The sequence below is a fragment of the Drosophila ananassae genome, chromosome 2L (assembly GCF_017639315.1).
Source record: "Drosophila ananassae strain 14024-0371.13 chromosome 2L, ASM1763931v2, whole genome shotgun sequence".
In the NCBI taxonomy this organism is placed as follows: Eukaryota; Metazoa; Arthropoda; class Insecta; order Diptera; family Drosophilidae; genus Drosophila; species Drosophila ananassae.
In genome coordinates this window covers 24,023,437-24,043,274 of record NC_057927.1, presented here as the reverse complement: position 1 = coordinate 24,043,274, position 19,838 = coordinate 24,023,437, and the positions used below count along the sequence as shown (strand labels likewise).

The window sequence follows — 19,838 nt, the reverse complement described above, 5'->3', positions numbered from 1 at the left end:
CCCAGCATCCGTGTCTGCATTTGGAGCACAAGAAGGCATACAGCAACAAACACATTTGAGCCAGTACATGTGGTGTGTGGGTGGGTGCATTATGAGATTTATGCGCAGTGACAGGAAGGCTGTTGATTAATTGAACTTTAATGAAAAGATTTATGTGGTTGCATTATTAAAAGCCACCGGGGAGACGGAGCCGAGCCACTGGAGAGCGGCAGACAGGTTATGGCCATTGGGCTAATTGCTTGGTATTGGTTTTAATTGCATTTGTGTCCTGGTGACAGCAGGCTTTATGAAATGGTTAGATATGCGGAGCAATACGCTGGGGGCTCCCAAAAACACAGATAAAACTGATTGATTATTTTCGTTCAAGGCCCAATTATGTGAACTCTGAAGCAAAAACAGCTTGCATTTATCATCGAAACTGGCAAGTGCCATTAATATTCAAAGACCGTTGGGGAAATGCATCCTCATCACGGTCGTATATCATTCGAAGTCGAATGGATAACTCATTATAAGAGCCTGCTCCACATTAAACAAAGACTTACTTAAGACTTGAGTCCCACACCCCCACGCACATACAAACACCCATCAAACTAATTGATATTCTCCAGCGATTATCGTTTTCAAATTTATGCCACAATATGTGAAATATTTCTTTTGCTTTATTGTGGCGCGGCAGCAGCAACGCTTCATTGTTTCTTCAACAAATTGCAATTGCTGCGGATTGTGAATATTAATTCTGCAATCCGCTGACGTAGACATTGATGTTGCTGCTGTTGCTATTGCTATTGCTGTTGCTGTTGTGGTGGTTTTTTGTTGCTGCTCACTGCCGCTGCTTTTGACGGCACGGGTCTGCAGTTGGAGGCATGTCTGTTTGCTGTTGTTGCAGCTACTTAAGCGTCGCATCTGACAACTGGAACAATGCACTTTCAAATGATAATTGTTACAACTTTTATTGCTGATAGTGCAGCAGCAACTGTTGCCACTGTTGCTACTGCTGCCTGCCGGTCGGTGTGATTGTGATTGCGATTGTGCTTGTTGTTGCTGTTGCTATTGCGGCGACAACGTTTGCCGACTGACTGGTTTGCGGTTGTTATTATTATGATTATTGCATTGTTATTGGCCTTTTATTGCATCTGCCAACGTTTTTGTGTCTTGGCAGCTCGAGACCAAAGACTTGGGGGTATGCAAAAGTAGAGCTGCCATTAGTGTCATTTCGCCAATTGTTTACATGGTCGCACTGTGGAAAATGATTCTTTTGAATATATAAAATGTATAAACTTATCCAAAATAAACGAAAAAGTAATTTATAAAGTAATATTCATAGTAATTCATAATAAACATATAAGCAAATACCAGAAAAAAGTTGAATTTAACGAGCAAAGGTACAGATGCCTAGAAAGATATATATTTTATTTGATTTCATATTTCAAATATCCCGAAAAAAATATATTCTTCATAGAAATGTCATTTCATAGAATCTGAAATTTATATGGAAAATATTAATTAAACCGCACAAGTCTTATGAAAAAAGTTATCATTCGTTACCAAAAAAGCAGTATCAGATTGACCATGATATTATTTCTCTTTGTGAACACTATTTACAAATTTTCATGATGAACTTTTTGTTTGCCATTTGATTTTGCGCATTTTTTCGGGTGGATTTCCTTTTGGCCAGAGGTGGGAGCACCGCTTGTTGTTCTGTGGATGTTGTCGACCGACATTGTTGCGATATTGTCAGCGCATGTAGGAACACAAACAGCGGCGTTTTGTTTGCACAAGCGTGCCGGGCCAAACCTATCCGATGGGTTGTTAGGAGCTTGGCTTGGGTGGGTGTAGGCCAATAGGGGGAGGCGGGGTCATGGCCCTATCAGGAGACGAGGCAGCCACCCGCCCTGCCGCTTAGCCGAAACGTGGCACTTGGACACGATTTTTGCTTTGGCCAGAGCTTATATGTTTGTATTTTACCAGAGTGTGTCTGGTTTTTATTTTGTCAAACTTTTTTTGGCTGTCCACTTTTATTGTTTTGTGGTCTGCATATTATATTTGGTCATTTCTTGTTTTACCAATTTCATTTTGATTTTTTTGTTTGTTCATATTCGATATTCGATTTTATTTATTACCGCTGTTTTGACCATTTTGGGTTTGTTGGTTATTAGAAATAAAATGTTTGGAAATTATGTGAGTTCAACTCAAAAGCAAAAGTTATTTGAAAAGCGTTATGAGTTGAAGGCTCTCCTTTATCGAAACTTTTTTAATATATTTTGTCCAAACTTTAAAAGACCGCATCCAATGATTGTATTTTTATGATGGAATATTATGCACATCGAATAAATCAAAAAGGACAGATGTATGTTATTGCCGGTTGTCTTTGATGGGCTCTTGATGATCTCACAGTTTGAATTTAAACTTCATTAAAACGCCTCGAATTATTCACATTTATTGTGGTCTTTGGCAGTTTTAGCATTCCTGGCAAACCATCTTGATAGCAGATCTCATTATATCCATGCAATTTTGTTGGTTTGTATCTGGAGGCGATAATCAGCTTTGGTAACTTGTTTAGCATACGCAATTATATACGAAATTATATCTGAATATGTAAATACTTGTATATGTTTGATATTTTAGCTGAATAATTTCGCATTCATGGCTGGCAAGCTCTGGCTTCGGCTAATTGACACTTAACATGGCTTGGAGTATTTTGAAGTTAATTGTGTGTCGACGTCAACGATGGCCCCAACCTCCTGCTCCTGCCTCCTTCCAACCTCCGTACACATGTTGATTTACCGAATTTTGTGGGCTTGTTTGTATTTAAATTGCCTTGTAGTTTGTTTAGTGTATGTCCGTTGCAGTCTGTTTTCGCATTTTATTGCAGGAGATAGGTATTCATAGATACACCTGCTACTACACAACATTTTTGCAAAACACACGAGTCTACAAAACAAAAAGTAAACCCTTTTTAAATGCGTGTAGTTTCAATTAAAATGTATATTTATTAAACTAATATTGAACATTTTAAGTCAAAGCGGAAAGCTTTAATTAAAAGTCAAAGATTGGCGTGCTTTTGATTAAATCAATGTTTCGAAAATATTTGTGACTTGCCAAAAAAAGTGTTTCCAGTCAACAACATTTTTGTTTTCGCAGTGGAGAGCGTCCTCCCATTAATATTTCCGAACATGGTTCGGTCTGGCGAGACACTTTTGTTTTTGTTTATTGTTTTTTAATATTTATTTATTTTGAGGTTTTATTGCTGGCTTTGTTGTTTGCCCCATTTTCGATTTCAATTGAAAATGTCTCGCACAAACGACCAGAATGAAGTATTGAAAAAAATACAAATGTCAAATATTTAACAACTTTGTTATCCATTCAATGTTCGCTCGTGTTTCCACACAATCTCATGCGAAACTTAGTCAAGTGCATGTCTGTATATATCTAGATTGGCGGATTATTTTTGCATACGAATGATGAGTTGATTTTATAGGAGTTGGGTTTAACCACAAAGAATCGCGTAAGTTTTTGGTTTATGACTAAAGGACCAATAAACTACCTGATTACTGTCTGGGAATAGAAATACATGTTTTCTGTTTAGTTTTCCAATAAATGTAATATGTTATTATTACAAATAATAGCTTATATTTTTGTTAAATTTAATTTGTCAGTGGATGTGGGCTTGGAGCACCAGACAGAATCTAACTGAACGCGGGCATTGCGATTTAAAAAACAATTTTTCCCATTGCATGTTCAGAGATGCATAAATAATTAAATCGTTCACATTAGTTTTTCATGCAACTCGCATGTTGTCAGCTTGAATTTCAATAGCATTCTAATTGTTTTTAAGTGTTTTTCCAGCAGCAGCACAATCCACAACTGCGCGCAGCGCAAATGAGTCGTAATTGCATAATTCTAATTTAGCGTCGAGTCCTGAGCACCGAAAACATGTTGACTACAATTTATGCATGCCCGTGTGTGGGCTTATAGTTGTGTTGGTGCAGGCTAGTATTTTACCGTGTATGTGTGAGCCACCTACTCACTCATTTTACTTAATAACTCGCTGAAAGTGCAGGTTGCTGCTGCACAGGAGTTGAAGTTTGTCGACGAAAATGGGTGACTGTAGGTGGGATAAATGCCATAATTGAGGGGGGAATGGGGATTGGGAGGAGGTGGTAGGTCTCGGGACAGAGTCGGAAAAGTTTAACGTACTCAGGTGACGGAAGTGGCTAAAGTGTTTCGGAACGTAGGTTGAATGTGGAAAATCAAAAATTAGGGGTTCAAAATATTTAAATATTTTAGTAAAAATTTCTATAATCCTATCATATCATATTCATAATGTTTTTCTCCTTTTGTACAATTTAAAATTAATATTTTTTAAATTACTTGAAGGGCTTACTCTTGGGCTTATTTTATAAATCAAAATTATTAATGATTTCATAAAAGATTAACAACAAGTGTGACAACAGCCATTTAAATTCTCAGTCATCTGAGACCCAAAATGAACGAATTTTAATATGAATCCATGTACCCACACAAGCACAGACGAAGGTGAATGCTTTTGTGGGCAAGTGTGTATTTAAATCCTTATTGCGACACCTGCACAAAGCAAATACCAATTAAAGGCTTTTCACATGCAGACCCATGCCAACGTTGGATCAGCCGAGTGGGTGGGTGGGTCGCAGGGCGTTGGGAAATGTGTGTGCATGTGGGTAAGAAGTCGGCACTTGTATGCCATTAAGTTGGGCTTGAGGGTATGGTTCGGTCTATGACACTGAAAAAAGTCTTAAAGCTTATAGTTTGTTACTTTTAAGAGTTCAAAGCTTCAAAAATACAGAATGACAAGACATTTTCTAGTAAAAGATTATAAATTACAATGATTTTAAGGACATATAATTATTGGAATATATTAATTTACTTAATATTTAACAGTGCACTCATATCCACTCCAAATGGACAACAATCAAAATTAGCCAACGAGCAGCTAACCGTTTCGTGCCAGCCCAAGACCAATTTATTTGGTTTGGTCAGTCCAACACGAAGGTCCCGACTCTGCGATCGGCTTATAGAACGTCTCCGGCGGAACACCAACCAGAAGACATGGCCCAGCACTTGGATGCGGCAGGCGATAACCAAAAGAAGCAGCGACGTTATGGCCGCCTCTTCTGGAAGTTTGTAACCTACTTAAAGGATTACTGTGCCAATTGTACTTTGGCCGGCTTTGCCTATATTGCCAATCACAGGTAGACTTTGAGGTAGATCTCACTCAGGTGTCAAATCTGGTTCCTCAATGTCTGTAGGCTGCATCCCACGGAACGAATCTTTTGGCTACTGTGTGTGATGGTTTCGTCGTTCGGTTGCTATTGGCTGATTAGAGAATATCAAGACAGTTACCCAACCAGAGCTGTTAGTATTGTCTATGAGAGCATGCCGCCCTTTTCCAAGTGGAAATTTCCTACTGTCAGCGTTTGCGAAGTTGTCTACAAATACCAACTGGCCTCACAGGTCGAGGATTATGTGCAAAGGTTCGAATTAATCAGAGTTTTGAAAGTTGTTTTTTTCAAGAAAAGTTTTTGCCTCTATTTCGGCAGCTTGGGGGGCGATGCAGATGGGGAATATAGTTTTGAGCTAGAGACCCATGTGTCATATATTATATTTCCTCATCAATATCACGAGGGGAACATAAGGGGTCACTGTACAACAATTCCGAACTGTCCGCAATGCGGCCAGTGTCCCAAGGAAAATAATCGACAAATTCTCACATGGGTAGGTAAATATGTCAATTGAAAAATCTCAAATTTAATATGCAAATTAAAAGATCTGGCTTTAAATAGTTATATTTTCTTTGTCAGTATGGATCCAATTGCACGGACATGTTTGCGGAATGCCGGCTTTCAGACAAAGTATTCGACTGTTGTCGTTACTTCTTGCCTCTTATCACTCCGTATGGTCGTTGCTTTATGTTGAACTCACTTCAAAATAATCGGCATGGCTTAAAGAGTTGGCTTCCAACAGTCTTGGATCCCGCCACACAGCTGGCGAAGATGCAGTTAATCACCAAGTTGCCGGTTCAGGTGAGCCTAATGAATGAGGAGGATATTCCGCATACAGCGCTCTCGCCGATCGGAGTCACAGTCACGGATCCGGGTCAAAACAAGCTGTTGCAGTTTCACCGGGAGACCATGGAAAATGATCCAGATGTCATTGAGATTCCACCTAAGATCCGAAATTGCCTCTTTCCCGAAGAGAACCTACCGTCGAGCGTTTATCGGGCCTACAGCTTCAGTACCTGTATCAGCGACTGTACCAGAAACTTCCAGATGGAGAAGTGTAATTGCACTCACTTCATAATGAACCCCATGGCCGATCCGCGCTACCCCGACTGCAACTTGGAAGGTCTTTACTGCCTGGAGATAAACAATGTGGTGAAGCCGGATGGCAAACTCCTCTTGAACAATAACAAGGGCTATAAGGAGAGTTGCGGTTGTTTGCCGTCCTGTAATGATGGCGATATACAGGCGGTTTATGAGGCGATTTCTGAGTGAGTATTTATTAAGAACACATTTCATTTATTTCCTTTGCATTTCTATGCCTGATAGATTCGACAAAAGCACCACAACTCGTAATATAACACTCTCCATGCCCGCCCTACCCACTGATCAGTTTCGCCGGCAGGCTCTGCGAAGCCGTCTGGATGTGGTGGTTTCCATGGGCGGCATGCTTGGCCTCTTTTTGGGCGCCAGCATCCTAAGCGGAATCGAATGCATATACTATTTTACGGTTCGAGCCTTCAACAATGCTTGGCGGGAACACGAAACTCATGCGTAATTGGTAGACTGCCAAAGCAGTGTAGAAAATCGTTTCCTCTTCAATTTCAATTTATTATTATTCATGCACTATTCCAAAATTTCTTTAACTAATTATATTTATAAAAAACCCGCTAATTGCTTAACAAATAAATTTGACAAAAAGAAAATGACTATAAGAATAAAGTGTAAACTGAATTCCAAGCTCATAACAGTGTCTCCTGGGTTGTATGTGCCTTGACCTCAGTCACCAGCGGCGAATGCGCAATTTAAAATTTTATTAAATATTTGCTTGGCTCGGTCACTGCAATGCGCATTAAAAATGCAACCATGGCATGCCGGCCGTCAGGATGCCAAGGATACTGAAAGGCGATGCCATGCGAGCCAAGTGTGAAACTGAAAATCAATGAAACTTACAATTTGCACACTCAGCAAACCCCTGTTGGCGACAACTTCACTTTACATATACATGGACTCCGTATATACTGTTTGGAAATTTGTGTTGCCATCCCAAATTTTGGCCACCTCTCGAGCTTAATAAGTTTTTCATTTGGTTGGCTCATATTGTTTAGTTTTAAATATTTAAAATGCCACAAAAACAGAGGAGCTGTGTGAAAAGCAACGAAAGAAATGTAATCACATTAATTCTTAGCCAGGGGTCCTTTCTGTGTTCCTTCTTGCCTTTTTTGGCATTGTTGTTTTGGTCACCTCGACAAAGGTTAATTAATTATGCTCTACACCAATTAAGGAGGCACGAAATGGGCCCAAGCTTTTAGCAGCTGGTAATTTCGAGTGAAATGGGCTCAAAAAGAATGTGGCACGCTGTCTGAAGTGGGTAGCTAGGAACATAAGGGGGGGATATTTCGAACTAATTAAAAATTAATTAAAAAATTGGAATCAAAGCTAATGGAAAATTCAATATTAAATTTTATATATCTTGTAATTTCTGCAAAATGTTGTTCCGAAAATGAAAATACTTTTCAACAGAAATAGTAATAAAGACGCATTTAACCGCAAAGTCATAAATAAAGATGTTGCATATTTTTATTCATATTCGCACTCATAAATTTTATTCCAACTTTCTTTGAGAAGTCCTTTTCTTTTCATTTGTTTGACCCTTTTTATTAAACGCATTCATATTTATTGTGCATTTGTGTTTGGTTTATGATGGAAAAATCCTCGGCACTCATTCAAAGGTTTTTCCCGAGCAGAGGGCATCTACAGTGGGGGGTTGGAGGTCAAACGAATTGCCATCCCGAGTGCAGTGAAAGTGTAACGCCAGCAACAATGTTAACTGTATCTGTCCAGAAAAAGTTTGCTGGCAAACATTGTTGTAGCACTGGCATTGCTGTTGTTGGATATATCATTTATCAAGCTCAGCGAAAAAGGAAAAATGACGGAAGGCAAGCAAAAAAAAAAAACTAAAACAGAAATAAGGAAACGAGAACATTTTTGTCATGTTAAACTGTCAGAGTGCGCATTTAGTCATTACTTACATTTTCTGCTTTTCCGCTCGCACTTTTCCATCGCTTTCCCCTTCTCCCTTTCCCGCTGTCAGTCTTATGCAAACTTATGCACACACACGTACAACTCGGTGTATGCTAATATAACTATTTTGAAAAGGATAAAAAATATATTGGAAACAAAAATCTTTCGAAATATTCATGTCATTAAATCTTACTACTTAAATATATAAAAAGTTAAAAATTTTTATTTTTAATACCTATCCTCTTATCCTCAATTGTTTGTAAAAGTGACACACGCACACCTACACATGTCACACACTTGTGCGAAATGTAATTAAAAGTTGCCATGCAAGTCTGCGGCTGAGCTTGGCCATTAGCATAACGCTGAAAAGTATGCTATGTATAATTTTAATGAAACACCGCATCGCCATTTATCAAAACAGCTCGCAAAATGTTAATTATTATGTTTTATTGCCCTGAAAGTCAGTCTCGCTCCACGCCACCTAGCCACCCCGCCACCTCGACTCCTTCTTATGTGATTTTATTTTTGCGTTCGCCTGTGATTTGGCCGGACAGTTTGAAATATGCTGCCGGCATGTGGTCGGTTGACCGGGCCAAAACCAGAATTGCCGGGAACTTAAATCATTCGCCGGCTGACAGCCACACACAGCACTGATATACGGAGGCCAGACTTTTATATGCATACAAAATATAATTTTATAATGCTTTCCGGTCATTGATTTAAGCGGCGCCAAAGTCAAGCGTTCGTGGAAAAGAAAGTGTCTGGACGGGGAGTTCGAAATAATTAAAATTCAAATAACTTCATTAAAATTTAATTCAAGTGCCATGGAGTAGCCAGTGAGTGGGAATAGCAGTTCTTGGCTGCATTTCAATTGCAGCAATTGGGATTGCCTGTGCCAATGGGAAACGCTAAAATAAGCAATTGCCAGCCACCTTCAGCAAAGGAATCGAGTCAAGAAAGGTAAAGCGAATCGACGGAAAACTTCAGTTTTCTTTCTCTGCTGGTGGCAGAGGAAATGGTAACTATTTTTCAATTACCTTCTTTGCACGCACGTTTGCTTAGCATTCGGCTCCTTTGAGCAGGATATTTGCCAGAGATGCTGTAACGAATTGGGTAACTCTATAGCTGGTTAAATAATGAGTAGTAACTTTATATAAAAGTGGATTTTATTTTATTTGGAATATAACATAATTGGAATATTTTCCCCTTTGGAACAATTTAAATGCAATAACAGCACTGCAAATCAGGCAGTGAATATCAATTTCTTCTAAATAAACATCAGGCAATTGTTATTCCAGCTTTTCATTTTCCTATTTATTTTCAATTGAATTTTTTGTGCCATCTCAGTGCATGAGGCATGTTTCAAATGCCTGCCACAGATACACTCTCGGCTGCATATGTGGACCCAGTTGAGTGTGTTAAGTATTTGTAGTTAGTAGTTTTTCAATCAGCATGCCACGCCCACAGTTCCACAACAACGGAAACAGCCCAGGAACTCCCCCGGCTGCATGGCTTAGTGCTTACAATAGCCTTCTCCTCGTGTTTTTTTCGCTTCCTTTTAAATTTCCCCTAAGCGGAAATCTATTTAAATTGAATTCTATTCTTCGGCCCTGCAACTCATTCTGAGGTGCATCCCTTTCTGCAAGAATCTAGAGCTCCTTGGACCATATTGAAGTTTGAAAAGTTTTCGCTTAGCAGATCGCACTGTACGCATTGAGAATTATATTAAATCCATGGCTGGCATTTCCATCTCAATGGATAATCATTATGAGAGTGAGCTGATGTTTCTTCATGAGCTTCTTCAGCTGCTGAACGTTCTGTTGCTGACGGCACTTGCAGCCATTGCTGCATTGTTGCTATGGAAGCTATTTTGCAGCACATGGCCACCCATACTATATAACTTAAATGGAAAAATATGGATATGAGTGCCTCGCACACATGCTTATGGGTATTATGCATTTTTCACACATTTGTGTAGCATTTGATTGTGCTTCGTCTAGGTGTAAATACTTGCCTCTGGCATTTGCACAATGTTGCACAACGCTGCGTATAAGTAATATTTATTCACGCTCTGCCTTTGTCTGCCCTGATGGTGTTTGTGAGTGTGGCAGTGTGTTCACTGAGGCATTCAGCATATGCCAAGCATAAACATAAGCAGGAAATTCATTTTTCATTTGTTTGCTCAAAAAGTTCCCAGTTCTCAGTTCCCGGTTCTGAGTTCCAAGGGCTGAGCGATAAAGATGCTGCTTCTATCGCTGCCACCACCACTGCCTCTGCATTATAAATATTCATCATACGCCAGGGTGCCCGGGCAGAGCACTTATTATACACAAATTAAGGCAAAGGCTTGAATTTCTTTATTTTTTGTTATTTCGGTAGCTAGCTGCAGTTCGGGGAAACCGAAGCCCGAAAACAAATTTGAAATTCCAACTAACGCCCGACGCGTTGAGTGGAAATGCATCGCAATTTGCTTTGCCAAGGCAGTTCGACGGCCTTTCTAGACGTGGTAGCTACAGAGACAAAAAATATTTTACTATGATTTATTTATAGGAGACTCTAGAGACTAGAGAGATCTTAAGGACTAGGGAAATCTTCATACTGATATAAATACGTCGAGTTGTTAATACTTTTTTGTACCTAATGGTGTAATAAAATGTATTTTTGCTAAATTAAAATTTTTAAAACCTTTTTTTTTTAAACTAATACTAAACATTATTTATTTGTAGATGTGTATTTTTTTCTGTCCACTTCGGTGTTGTTCAGAAGGCCATAAAACATCAGCTGTTTAACGCACGGCATTTTGCAAATTTATGTCTTCAAAAGAGTTGCACAGGCACACGTCTTACGCCTCTCCCCGAAATGCATATATGTATGCTTTATATGAGGAATATGAATACATGGAAAAGTTTATAGTGCCCGTATGCATAGAAGCCGGGTTGGGTCCTTGAGACGAGCCGTCTGCCTGCTTGTATCCTGCCCGTTGGCTGATGGCAAAGTGCGCGGCTTGTTTTGGCAAGTGTTTTTCCCGCGGAGAGGAAAGAGATGTTCCCGCTGCCAAAAAGAGTTGAATGGCTCTAGCAGCTCTAGCAACGAGATGAATAACTTGGCCGGGATTTGGGGCTGTTATCTTGAGCCTTGGCTGTTGCTAAAGTGGTTAGTTTGCTTTACTAAAAACTCTAACAGCGCTCTCAAAATATTGACTACTTTTGAATATATTGTTAGCCACTTGAGCGAGAAACGCCAAACCTTAGGGCTGAAATCTGGAAAACTAGTGTCTATGAAAGCTTTTCAATTCACTCTTGGTTTCCTTAAATTATGTTTATTGTTACGTTTGCCCAATTAACAAAGCCTCTGATCTGGCAGTTTTCGTTTTAGTAAATCGTTTGAGGCCCTGTCACAGAAAAAATATTGTCACACACCGTAAACATTGCAAAATATTTTCGTGGCGAAGCCATTCTTATCGCCCCGGCTATTAACGCAGCAATCCTGATCCGGGGAAGCCAAGTTAAGGCCAGCAAAGCGTGCACGTGGCCACTTTGATGGGCAAGTGTCGACGTGGCATTATCAGTGGCATCAGGGCATCATCATCAGCCGGCTGTAAACTACAAGAACGATTCAAATCCAAACAAAATAACCACGACAAATGTTTGCACGTGCTTTACCTTGCTCCATAAAGCAGAGCGAGAGCCAGAAGCCGCACCGACAAATCCCTCTGGTCTTGGCCCATTGGTATCTTCTGGCATTTAAGTTGTTCTCGCTGGGGCAAAAAAAAAGTTGAGCTCCTGAATATAAACCAAAAGTGGTTTTTAGGCCTTAAATTGGTTGTCCAATTTATGCTTTCTCCCGGGTGAGGGTAGGATTCAAGCAAAAAAGAAGCATTTTGGCCAGATTTTGCAGTCAATAGATGCTGTGAAATTGTTATAGAGGTTTTTTGTGGTTGGACCCTTTGGTTAAATGGTAGTATTTATTTACGTAGTATTACGGGTGTGTAAAAAATTGTTAGTTTCTATTAAGAAGTAATTGGAATGTTTTTATTTATAATCTATCAATTATTTAAAAATAGTACATAGTAATTGTTAATTGCTTTATTTTCCAAAAATAAAATATTTTTATTAAAACGCCTCATATTATTTCATTTTTGACTAAAAAAGATATTTTCATTATTTTTTGAATAATTTTTAAAGGATACAACCTGGTTGTTACACTTTAGCACAATATGTTAGATCGGTTACTAGTTAGAAACATTTCATGGCCAGCTTGCTGATAGCTTCTTTGCCAAGAGACGACGATGAATGTCGAATGTGCTAGCACAAAACTTTTGGGATTAGAAATGATTTCTTATGGCTTCCTGCCCCATCCTGCCAATCGAATACAGTCTGGTATGCTTTCTGCTTTCTGCCTTTTGATTTATGTTGACATGCTGTGGTTGTTGTTTCCTGGCTCGCTGTTTTTGGTATTGGCATTGGTATTGGTCTTGGTTTTGGCCGGGGCTTGGGTTCTTCGATTGCCAGAGACCAAGTGCACGCCTCAATGGTCAGGTGGTTGGCACACAAAAAAAAAAACAAAAAAAAAAAGGAAAGGAGGGTAAGAAAGTCGAGAGAAACCTAACCAAACATTTCTTGGCAAACACTCGGCCATTTTTCATGGGGTTCATTTCATTTTAGTTGCTTTTTATTGCGAATCGGGACTACCCTAAAGGTACGGTGGGAATAGTATAAGTTTTCGGAACAATTTTATTTTTTCTTGAAATTTTGTACTACGCTACTAAAAACTGAATCTAAAAGAAATAAATATTAAACTTATCCTTCGATGCCTTCGTATATAATTAGTTCTGTAGTACCTACTTTAAAACTTGACCCACTGTTGCAAGTTCTTCGCCAAGTTTCACGTGGCGTACGTTTTTGTGGTTCACCTCGGCTTGGTTCGGACCGCCTTGCGGATCATTTTCTTTGGGGCCTGGAAATGCCTTCGAAATTTGTCACACTGGGCCAAGGAGGAAGGGGCGAAGCGGGAGGCGGGCTCCAAAGTCAAAATGGCGTCCCGGAAGTGGGCAACATTGTTGCATGTCCTGGTTGTTGGTGGCACAGCTGCGATTGCTTTTGTTGGTGTTGTCAATCGCAACCGCATTACATGTCAATTACCGCGTACTAAACTCTAAGAGGGCTTACAACAAGTGCGTCCTGAATGTGGTGCTGGCCACTTGAAGGCCTTTCAAGTCCTCTGCCAGGCTTTCTCGGTATAACACCGCCACCCTCAGCACGGCGCTTTCAAGTTTTTCTCTTTTTTTTTTTGCAGACAGTTCGCAGAGAAGAGAATTTGTGGCACACGGGTTTAATTTATGGGGCTCGCAGCTATTTTGGCTGCCAATGCGGAAGTGCGGCTGTCAATAAGGATTGGCAGTCAGCATGCGGGTTAGTTCAGGCTTTCACTGCCAATCCTTTTCCCTTATTTTTTTAGTCCTTTTCCCCCTTTGATAGAGATTGACAAATGTGTGCGTGTTGGTGACTCTTAAAAAATGTCTAAGCTTCTGCTGCTTTTGCTCCTCTTTACAAAAAAGTGAAATGAAACGTGGAAAAGTGCGGTCTTTGGGTGGCAGGCAAGAGGGCGTAAAGGCGAACCGTAAATAATGCGCAAAATTTGTTAAAAGGACAAGCGTAATAAATCCCTTCAATGGCACACACAATTTCTTGATAACTTTTTAGTGGATGATATTTTGTTAGTGCTGGCCTGGGGCCTAGGATATCCTTATTGCAAGTCGGAAAAATTAAAATTTATATCAAAACTTGCTGCTGACTGATAGAGAGTGTCAGGATGAACTTGCCGCACGGAAATCTTCCTGTTGAGTGATACGAAAGGGAAGTTATTGGGTGAAATGTGTCACTCGCACAGAGTCGGAAATTGTTGAAATCTTTTATGGTTCGTAAGGATTTTATGATGTATGTCTGTAAGTGATTTTATCTTGAGGACCTTGGGTCATGATATGTTGAAATCTAAACTCTACATTTAACGCAAGTTTTATTTTGATCGATATTTGCCATTTTATTCCAAAATAAAGTTTAAATGGCCTTGGGCTATTTGCTTTTATGCTTCACATATTGAAAATTTATTCGATTTAAAATAATGCCCGGAGCTGAGCCAAATTTATTATTTTGTTGCTGCGTGCATTGATTTACAGAGCTACAAATTTTAACTTCAGATTCAATTTTTATATTTTATAACATATTCTTCATATAGTTTCGCATAAAGGGCACAGAGCTGGTGCAACATTTTAAGTTATTTCCGAAAAATAAATTGTAAACAAAACGTTGCCCCAATAATGTCGCAATATGTTCATTTGTGTTCGTAGCTGCTCTTGCATAAATTTCCAGGAAAATGTTTACGGCACGATGGCAGAGGAGCTGCCTGCGAACCACTCCACTCCACTCTACTCCCTCACATGGTTCCTGAATTTTAAAAGCTGTCAGATGCTAATGCAACTATCTGGAAGCTGCCAATTCTGTTCTACGTTGAACTTGCGCTCGGGCGCTTTGGAGGTTCCTGTCCGTCATCGTCATCGTCATTGGGATGCCAAACCAGAGCACATCCTGGCCAGGTGAGCCAGAGCTTAGCCACGTCTCTAGATAGGGCAGTTTGGTTTTTTTTTTTGTGCACTAGCAGAAATAGGTGATTCTGGTTCCTTAAATATAAATAAATCTACTTTTGCTTTCATGTTTTACAATTTTTGCAGTGTAAGCCAAATAAAAGAAAAAAGACTTCATATCAGAGCTACCATATAGGGTTTTCGAAAATTTTGAGCAGAGTTTGAGCGACGGCGGATGTCTGGGACAGGTGAGGGTAACTTGGCCAACTAACTAACTAACTAACGCTCTAATGCATAATTTGTCTGAACTTTTGGGTACCGACACGGTAAGGCGTTAAAGCCTCGGCAAAAACTGTTAGATTTGCTGTGGCTTTGTCCTTCTGCGGTAAGCCCGAAAACTTTCCCATTGAATTCCATTTCATTTTGCGGCTTCACTTCTAGATGTGTTCATTTGATTTGAATGCGAATGAGTCCCAGAGTCTCCGGGGAGAGAGACACAAATAAAAAAAAAGAAAAGGCATAAAAGTTCGCACATGAACTTTTGCCGTTGCGGATTGAGAGGCGACGGTGCAGGAGGCATTAAAAACCCGGCTGGCCATAAAATCCAGGTGAACACGGCTCTAATAGTTCTCAGTTCTCAAGTGTCTGTTCGCTGCTGCTCGCATGTATGTATGTGTCTGCCCTGGTCTTTGGATCTAACTCACTCATACCATATTCCTCACTCTCGGCCTTAATTTATGCGTATTTAATAGAGTTTTTATTGTTGTTTGCAGTTTGCCTGGAAAGTTCTTCCTCGTCTTTGATTGAATATTTATGCGTGCCTGCCTCTAGCCCCTATCTCATGTGTCCTTGGTTTGATTCTGAACTTAAGTTTGGCTATGAAAATATCTGGCTTACCCCAAAACTTGTTTTACAATTTTCCTAATGGTTACACATTGCTCCGGCGCAGTTCGAATTTTTTTGGTTTGGGAACACGAAATTATTCGGCTAATCCCGGAGATTAGGTTTATTTTTTCGATTCAGTCCATGCCGGGTCACGTTCCTATCGCCAGGATCTAAATGTCACCAAAATCTTCTGGGTAATTGAAAACTTCCAAACATCAGAGCGAAGCCATCGCCAGCACACATCCGAATTCCACATTCCGCTCATTACATCGACCTCATCTTACTTAGGAAACTTCCTGCTCGTGCTATTATTGTGAAGCCACTCGACTCCATCCGCGGCGGGGATGTCAGGTTACATTTTCGCATAAAATTGAAATTACCAAAAGTGCGTAAGGAAAAATTAAATTTCCTCCGAGCAAATATTTGAAACTAATTATACCCAATAGACTGGGGTGTTGGTGGGTTGAAACGGGAGACGTTGTTAGAGCTGAAAACGCTGTCCCTGTACATCCGTTCGTGATTTAAGGAACAGCTAGGACAATATATGTATACATCCTGCTCTTCAGGTGGCACAGGGAACACAGGAAAAAGTTGTTGATACCATGTTTCTGAAAATTATTTCTTTAAACCGGATATATATTCATACAAATGAGGCTAATGAGATAACTTATATTACTATTTTATTGGTATTTATATAAATTTTTTTCAATTGCAAAACCCAAATTTTTCAGTGCATTGTCATCAGTAGACAAGACAGCAGCTTTAAGCATAAGACTAGGTTTTTGGGTTATAAACAAAATACGCGTGACTTCCTCTTGGAGCCATTAAAGCGACACATCCTGCGAGAGATGGCGCGTGTGAGCTTGAATGTGCTTTTGTCAGAATAAGGATTGGGGGAAGGGCCGAGAAAAATGGATTTAAATTGTTGATTAGTGCTGGGATAGCGGGAAAATCAACAGACAGCACCTGAGCCAACCGTCTCGTGTGCTTGTGTGATTTTGAAAAATAATCATAATAATGACGGGCATTGTTATGAAAATTCCAAATGCAAAACATAAAAACTAAGGCACAAACAAGCTGAAAAGCAATTTGTATCCGACTGGTGTCCTTACACCCACCACTTCATGCATATGTGCTTGTGAGCGACCCTGGTACTGGCACGCACACTTATGCCATGCATTATACTTAAGCTTTATGTTGCTTACGAGCTTAAAACACGCTCGCACTTTGCATTGTTTTCGCTTTTGGTTTTAAAAATTTCATGAACTCATTGAGACGTGTGAAAAGGTACCTTGAGAACGGATCCCAAAGATTGTAATCCTGTTTTCGACCAAGTCACTGCCAGCGACAGCAGATCAAAGAGTCGCCTCGCCGGCTTTGCCGAACTCGAACTCGAGGGGTCTGCAAAGAAAATTGCGCTAAAAATGAATTATTAGCGCTCAAAAAGTACGCTAAAATGTTGGCAGTCGGCCGTTTGTCGAAATTGCAAGTGAACCCCCAGCCCATATTCCGAAAACCAACCTTTTACTACGCTGTTACCTTCTTTTCTTCTTTTTTTTAATGCTTTTTTTTTTTGTTCTCAATTTAGTTAAGAATTATGGCTGTAAGAAATGAAAATGTGTCTGCGTTGAGACTTTGGGGTAGCGAAAAGCCAGACTTCGAGCATTCCCTGCACGACGGAAGCGAGAAAACTTTTGCCCATGTGGATGCTTTCGAGTAAGTGAATACGTTTTCAACATTTTCAGTTGGTTAAGTAAACTGGCAGAGCGCAAATAATAATAAGTTCTTCTTATGAGAAGTTAAAATCGATTGCAATGGGTCTTCACATATAAATATTGTTTCAAGAAAGAAATACAGAATTACGAACCTGGCATACCCCAACAAAAATTTCTTGCTATGAATTAGAGTGTTAAGAAAAAGTCCATATATTTCCCGTCAAAGGAATGGTGTACACTTTTGACAGAAACAAATGAAAATTTTGATGCTGTCATTTGCTAAATTGAATACTTTCCAGTCAAGAAAGGAATGCGCCTTCCTAATGGAAACAAAAGTCTTGACATAATTTCTAATTTCATGTGAATTGCAATTGCATTTTAAAATATGTACTTATGGTAACGTAATAGAGTTTACACATAGTCAACAACCGAAACTGTCAATTCAGCTTTTGGGCGGTGCCGGTAGGCGGATAATGGGAAAACGGGAGGCAGACAGTCAAGGCAAAGGCAGAGGCTTCAAATTTCATTTGCTTTTGTTGATGAAGTTTCCCTCTACTAATTATGTCAAAACTTGGCTCAACTGAGTGAAAGCCAACGAGTGAAAAAATAGGGGGAAAAATTACCCCCAAAAGAGAAACGAAGAGCTGGGAAAAACTCTCTCTTATTGGGGAGTTTTCCGGTGGCTGTTCGTGCTTCGGGTCCTTTGGTTTCTGTGTCAGTCGGTTAGCAGTCAATGTGCGCGGCGGCCGATCCTGCAAATTAAAATGCCACATCTGCTGCTGCACAGTGTCGGCACACAGGAACGAAGGAAAAGTTTGCGGGTGGAAAATAGGAGGAAATGGGGAAACTGTCGCTTATTAATGACACGCTAGGCAAATGTGTCATTTTGACATTTTAACAGTCTGTCATGCAGTCACCGAACCACGCTATTTATATAAAAACAAATATGGGAGGCTGCAGCTGTATCACACAACATGTATATGTATGTATATGCTATATGTACATATGGTATCAGTGTGGGGATGGGCCCAAGGAAAAAGCCTGTAACGGCGTTGGCCAACATAAATGTGTGCCATTTGCTTATCACACAGAGACAGTTGGACGGACCGTCAAATCGGGCAACTGACACTTTTGCGGCGTACAGATTTGTCATGCATGGATTTATGTTTATGCATAGTTTTGGCCGACCGAAGCGTTGGCCCGATCCTGATGCTTTTCTGATCCCATTTTCCCACAGTTTCTCACCCCCATTTTATTATTTCTGCCCGCTGTCCTGCTTTTAAAACTGACAGCTACACGTAATTGTTGTGAAAATGGATTAAAAAGGCATTTGTCAAGCGGTCTGTCCACTGAGCACAGTGCCCTTACCGCCAGTGTCTCCCGCCATTTTGTGGCTGCCATTGACCGCGCACCGACGATGAAGAGGACGTGGATGTGGATGAGGATGTGCATGTGGACGCAGACTGCGGCCTCATTGCGTTGCATATTTAATTAAAAAAACAATTTTGTAATAAAAAGTCCTCCCAACACCGAAAAACAGATGCACTTTCAATAAACCAATTAAATATAATTAATAAGTCTTATTTAGAAGTTTTATTCATAAGCTGTAATATATATATATTTTTATAGAATTTTCCTCACTCTAAAAATAGATATGTTCTCTACAAATATTCATTATAATTAGTCTCTCAACCACTCTTTAGCATCATATTTCCACCAAGTTTACTGAAAGTCATTATATTTTTTCCCCTCCCCAGCCGACAATCACATTATTTTTTCTGTAATCCACATCCGTAGATCCCAGGTCCTTTTCCAGTTCTTATCTATCCGAGGGCAAGCTTACACTTAATTTTCCTTGGGTAAGGGCGAACCTTATCGGGTAATCAGGACACCGTCTGCGTCTGTGGAATTATCCATAATTTGAGCAGCTGTTTGCCTCAAGGGGCGGGTTACCCTACTGTCCTCGTCAGTTGTGTCCTGGCCATGGCTTATCGCTAATTGTGGCCGAGGCGAAGGCAACGCCAAAGTCCAAGGACCTTTCATGTTAATTGCTCTCTCCATCCCCTCATCTCGATCTCTAGCTTTAATTGAGTTTATGCAAAACGAATTCGTGAACAATGTGCGTTGATTTTGCCAATCGTAAATATAATTGAAAAATTTGTATAAAAGTTCTTGAATTAAAAAATTAAAAAAAAAAACATGAATTTTTCAAGGTGAATAAAAAATTTAAGCGGATTGCTTTATATTATATTATGTTAAAAGGTAAATATTATTTTTTAATTAAATATTTTGAGTTTAATATAAGCTTATTAAGTTCTGGAGAATAAAATGCCATAAACATTGGCTTTATTTTATTTTCGGGCTTGGTTGCTTTCCTTT

General features: G+C 39.8%; 1 protein-coding gene and 1 long non-coding RNA gene across 3 annotated transcripts; one reads left to right on the top strand and one right to left on the bottom strand.

Annotated features, from left to right (window-relative positions):
- Positions 1-613: 613 nt before the first annotated feature.
- On the bottom strand, positions 614-3,326 carry LOC116654532. 2 transcript variants are annotated; one of them, XR_006507407.1, is made up of 4 exons: positions 2,604-3,326; positions 1,546-2,525; positions 1,354-1,478; positions 614-1,237 (listed from the first exon to the last, which is right to left on the bottom strand). It is a non-coding gene; the product is annotated as an uncharacterized LOC116654532 (long non-coding RNA). The 2 variants fall into 2 exon arrangements; XR_004309755.2 differs by having other exon boundaries at positions 1,546-3,325.
- A 1,597-nt stretch (positions 3,327-4,923) lies between these two features.
- On the top strand, positions 4,924-6,955 carry LOC6503422 (acid-sensing ion channel 2). The gene is made up of 5 exons (XM_032456242.2): positions 4,924-5,228; positions 5,286-5,510; positions 5,577-5,751; positions 5,838-6,526; positions 6,585-6,955. Exons 1-5 carry the CDS (start codon positions 5,086-5,088, stop codon positions 6,811-6,813), a joined length of 1,461 nt encoding a protein of 486 aa, XP_032312133.1. The 5' UTR covers positions 4,924-5,085; the 3' UTR covers positions 6,814-6,955.
- The last annotated feature ends 12,883 nt before the right edge of the window (positions 6,956-19,838 follow it).

What these genes read in the sequence shown, in the direction of transcription:
- LOC6503422 (XM_032456242.2), top strand. Translation starts at nt 5,086, where the DNA reads ATGGCCCAGCACTTGGATGCGGCAGGCGATAACCAAAAGAAGCAGCGA. An exon ending in GCCTATATTGCCAATCACAG is followed by an intron (nt 5,229 to 5,285) that starts GTAGACTTTGAG and finishes CAATGTCTGTAG; the next exon opens with GCTGCATCCCACGGAACGAA. An exon ending in GTCGAGGATTATGTGCAAAG is followed by an intron (nt 5,511 to 5,576) that starts GTTCGAATTAAT and finishes CTATTTCGGCAG; the next exon opens with CTTGGGGGGCGATGCAGATG.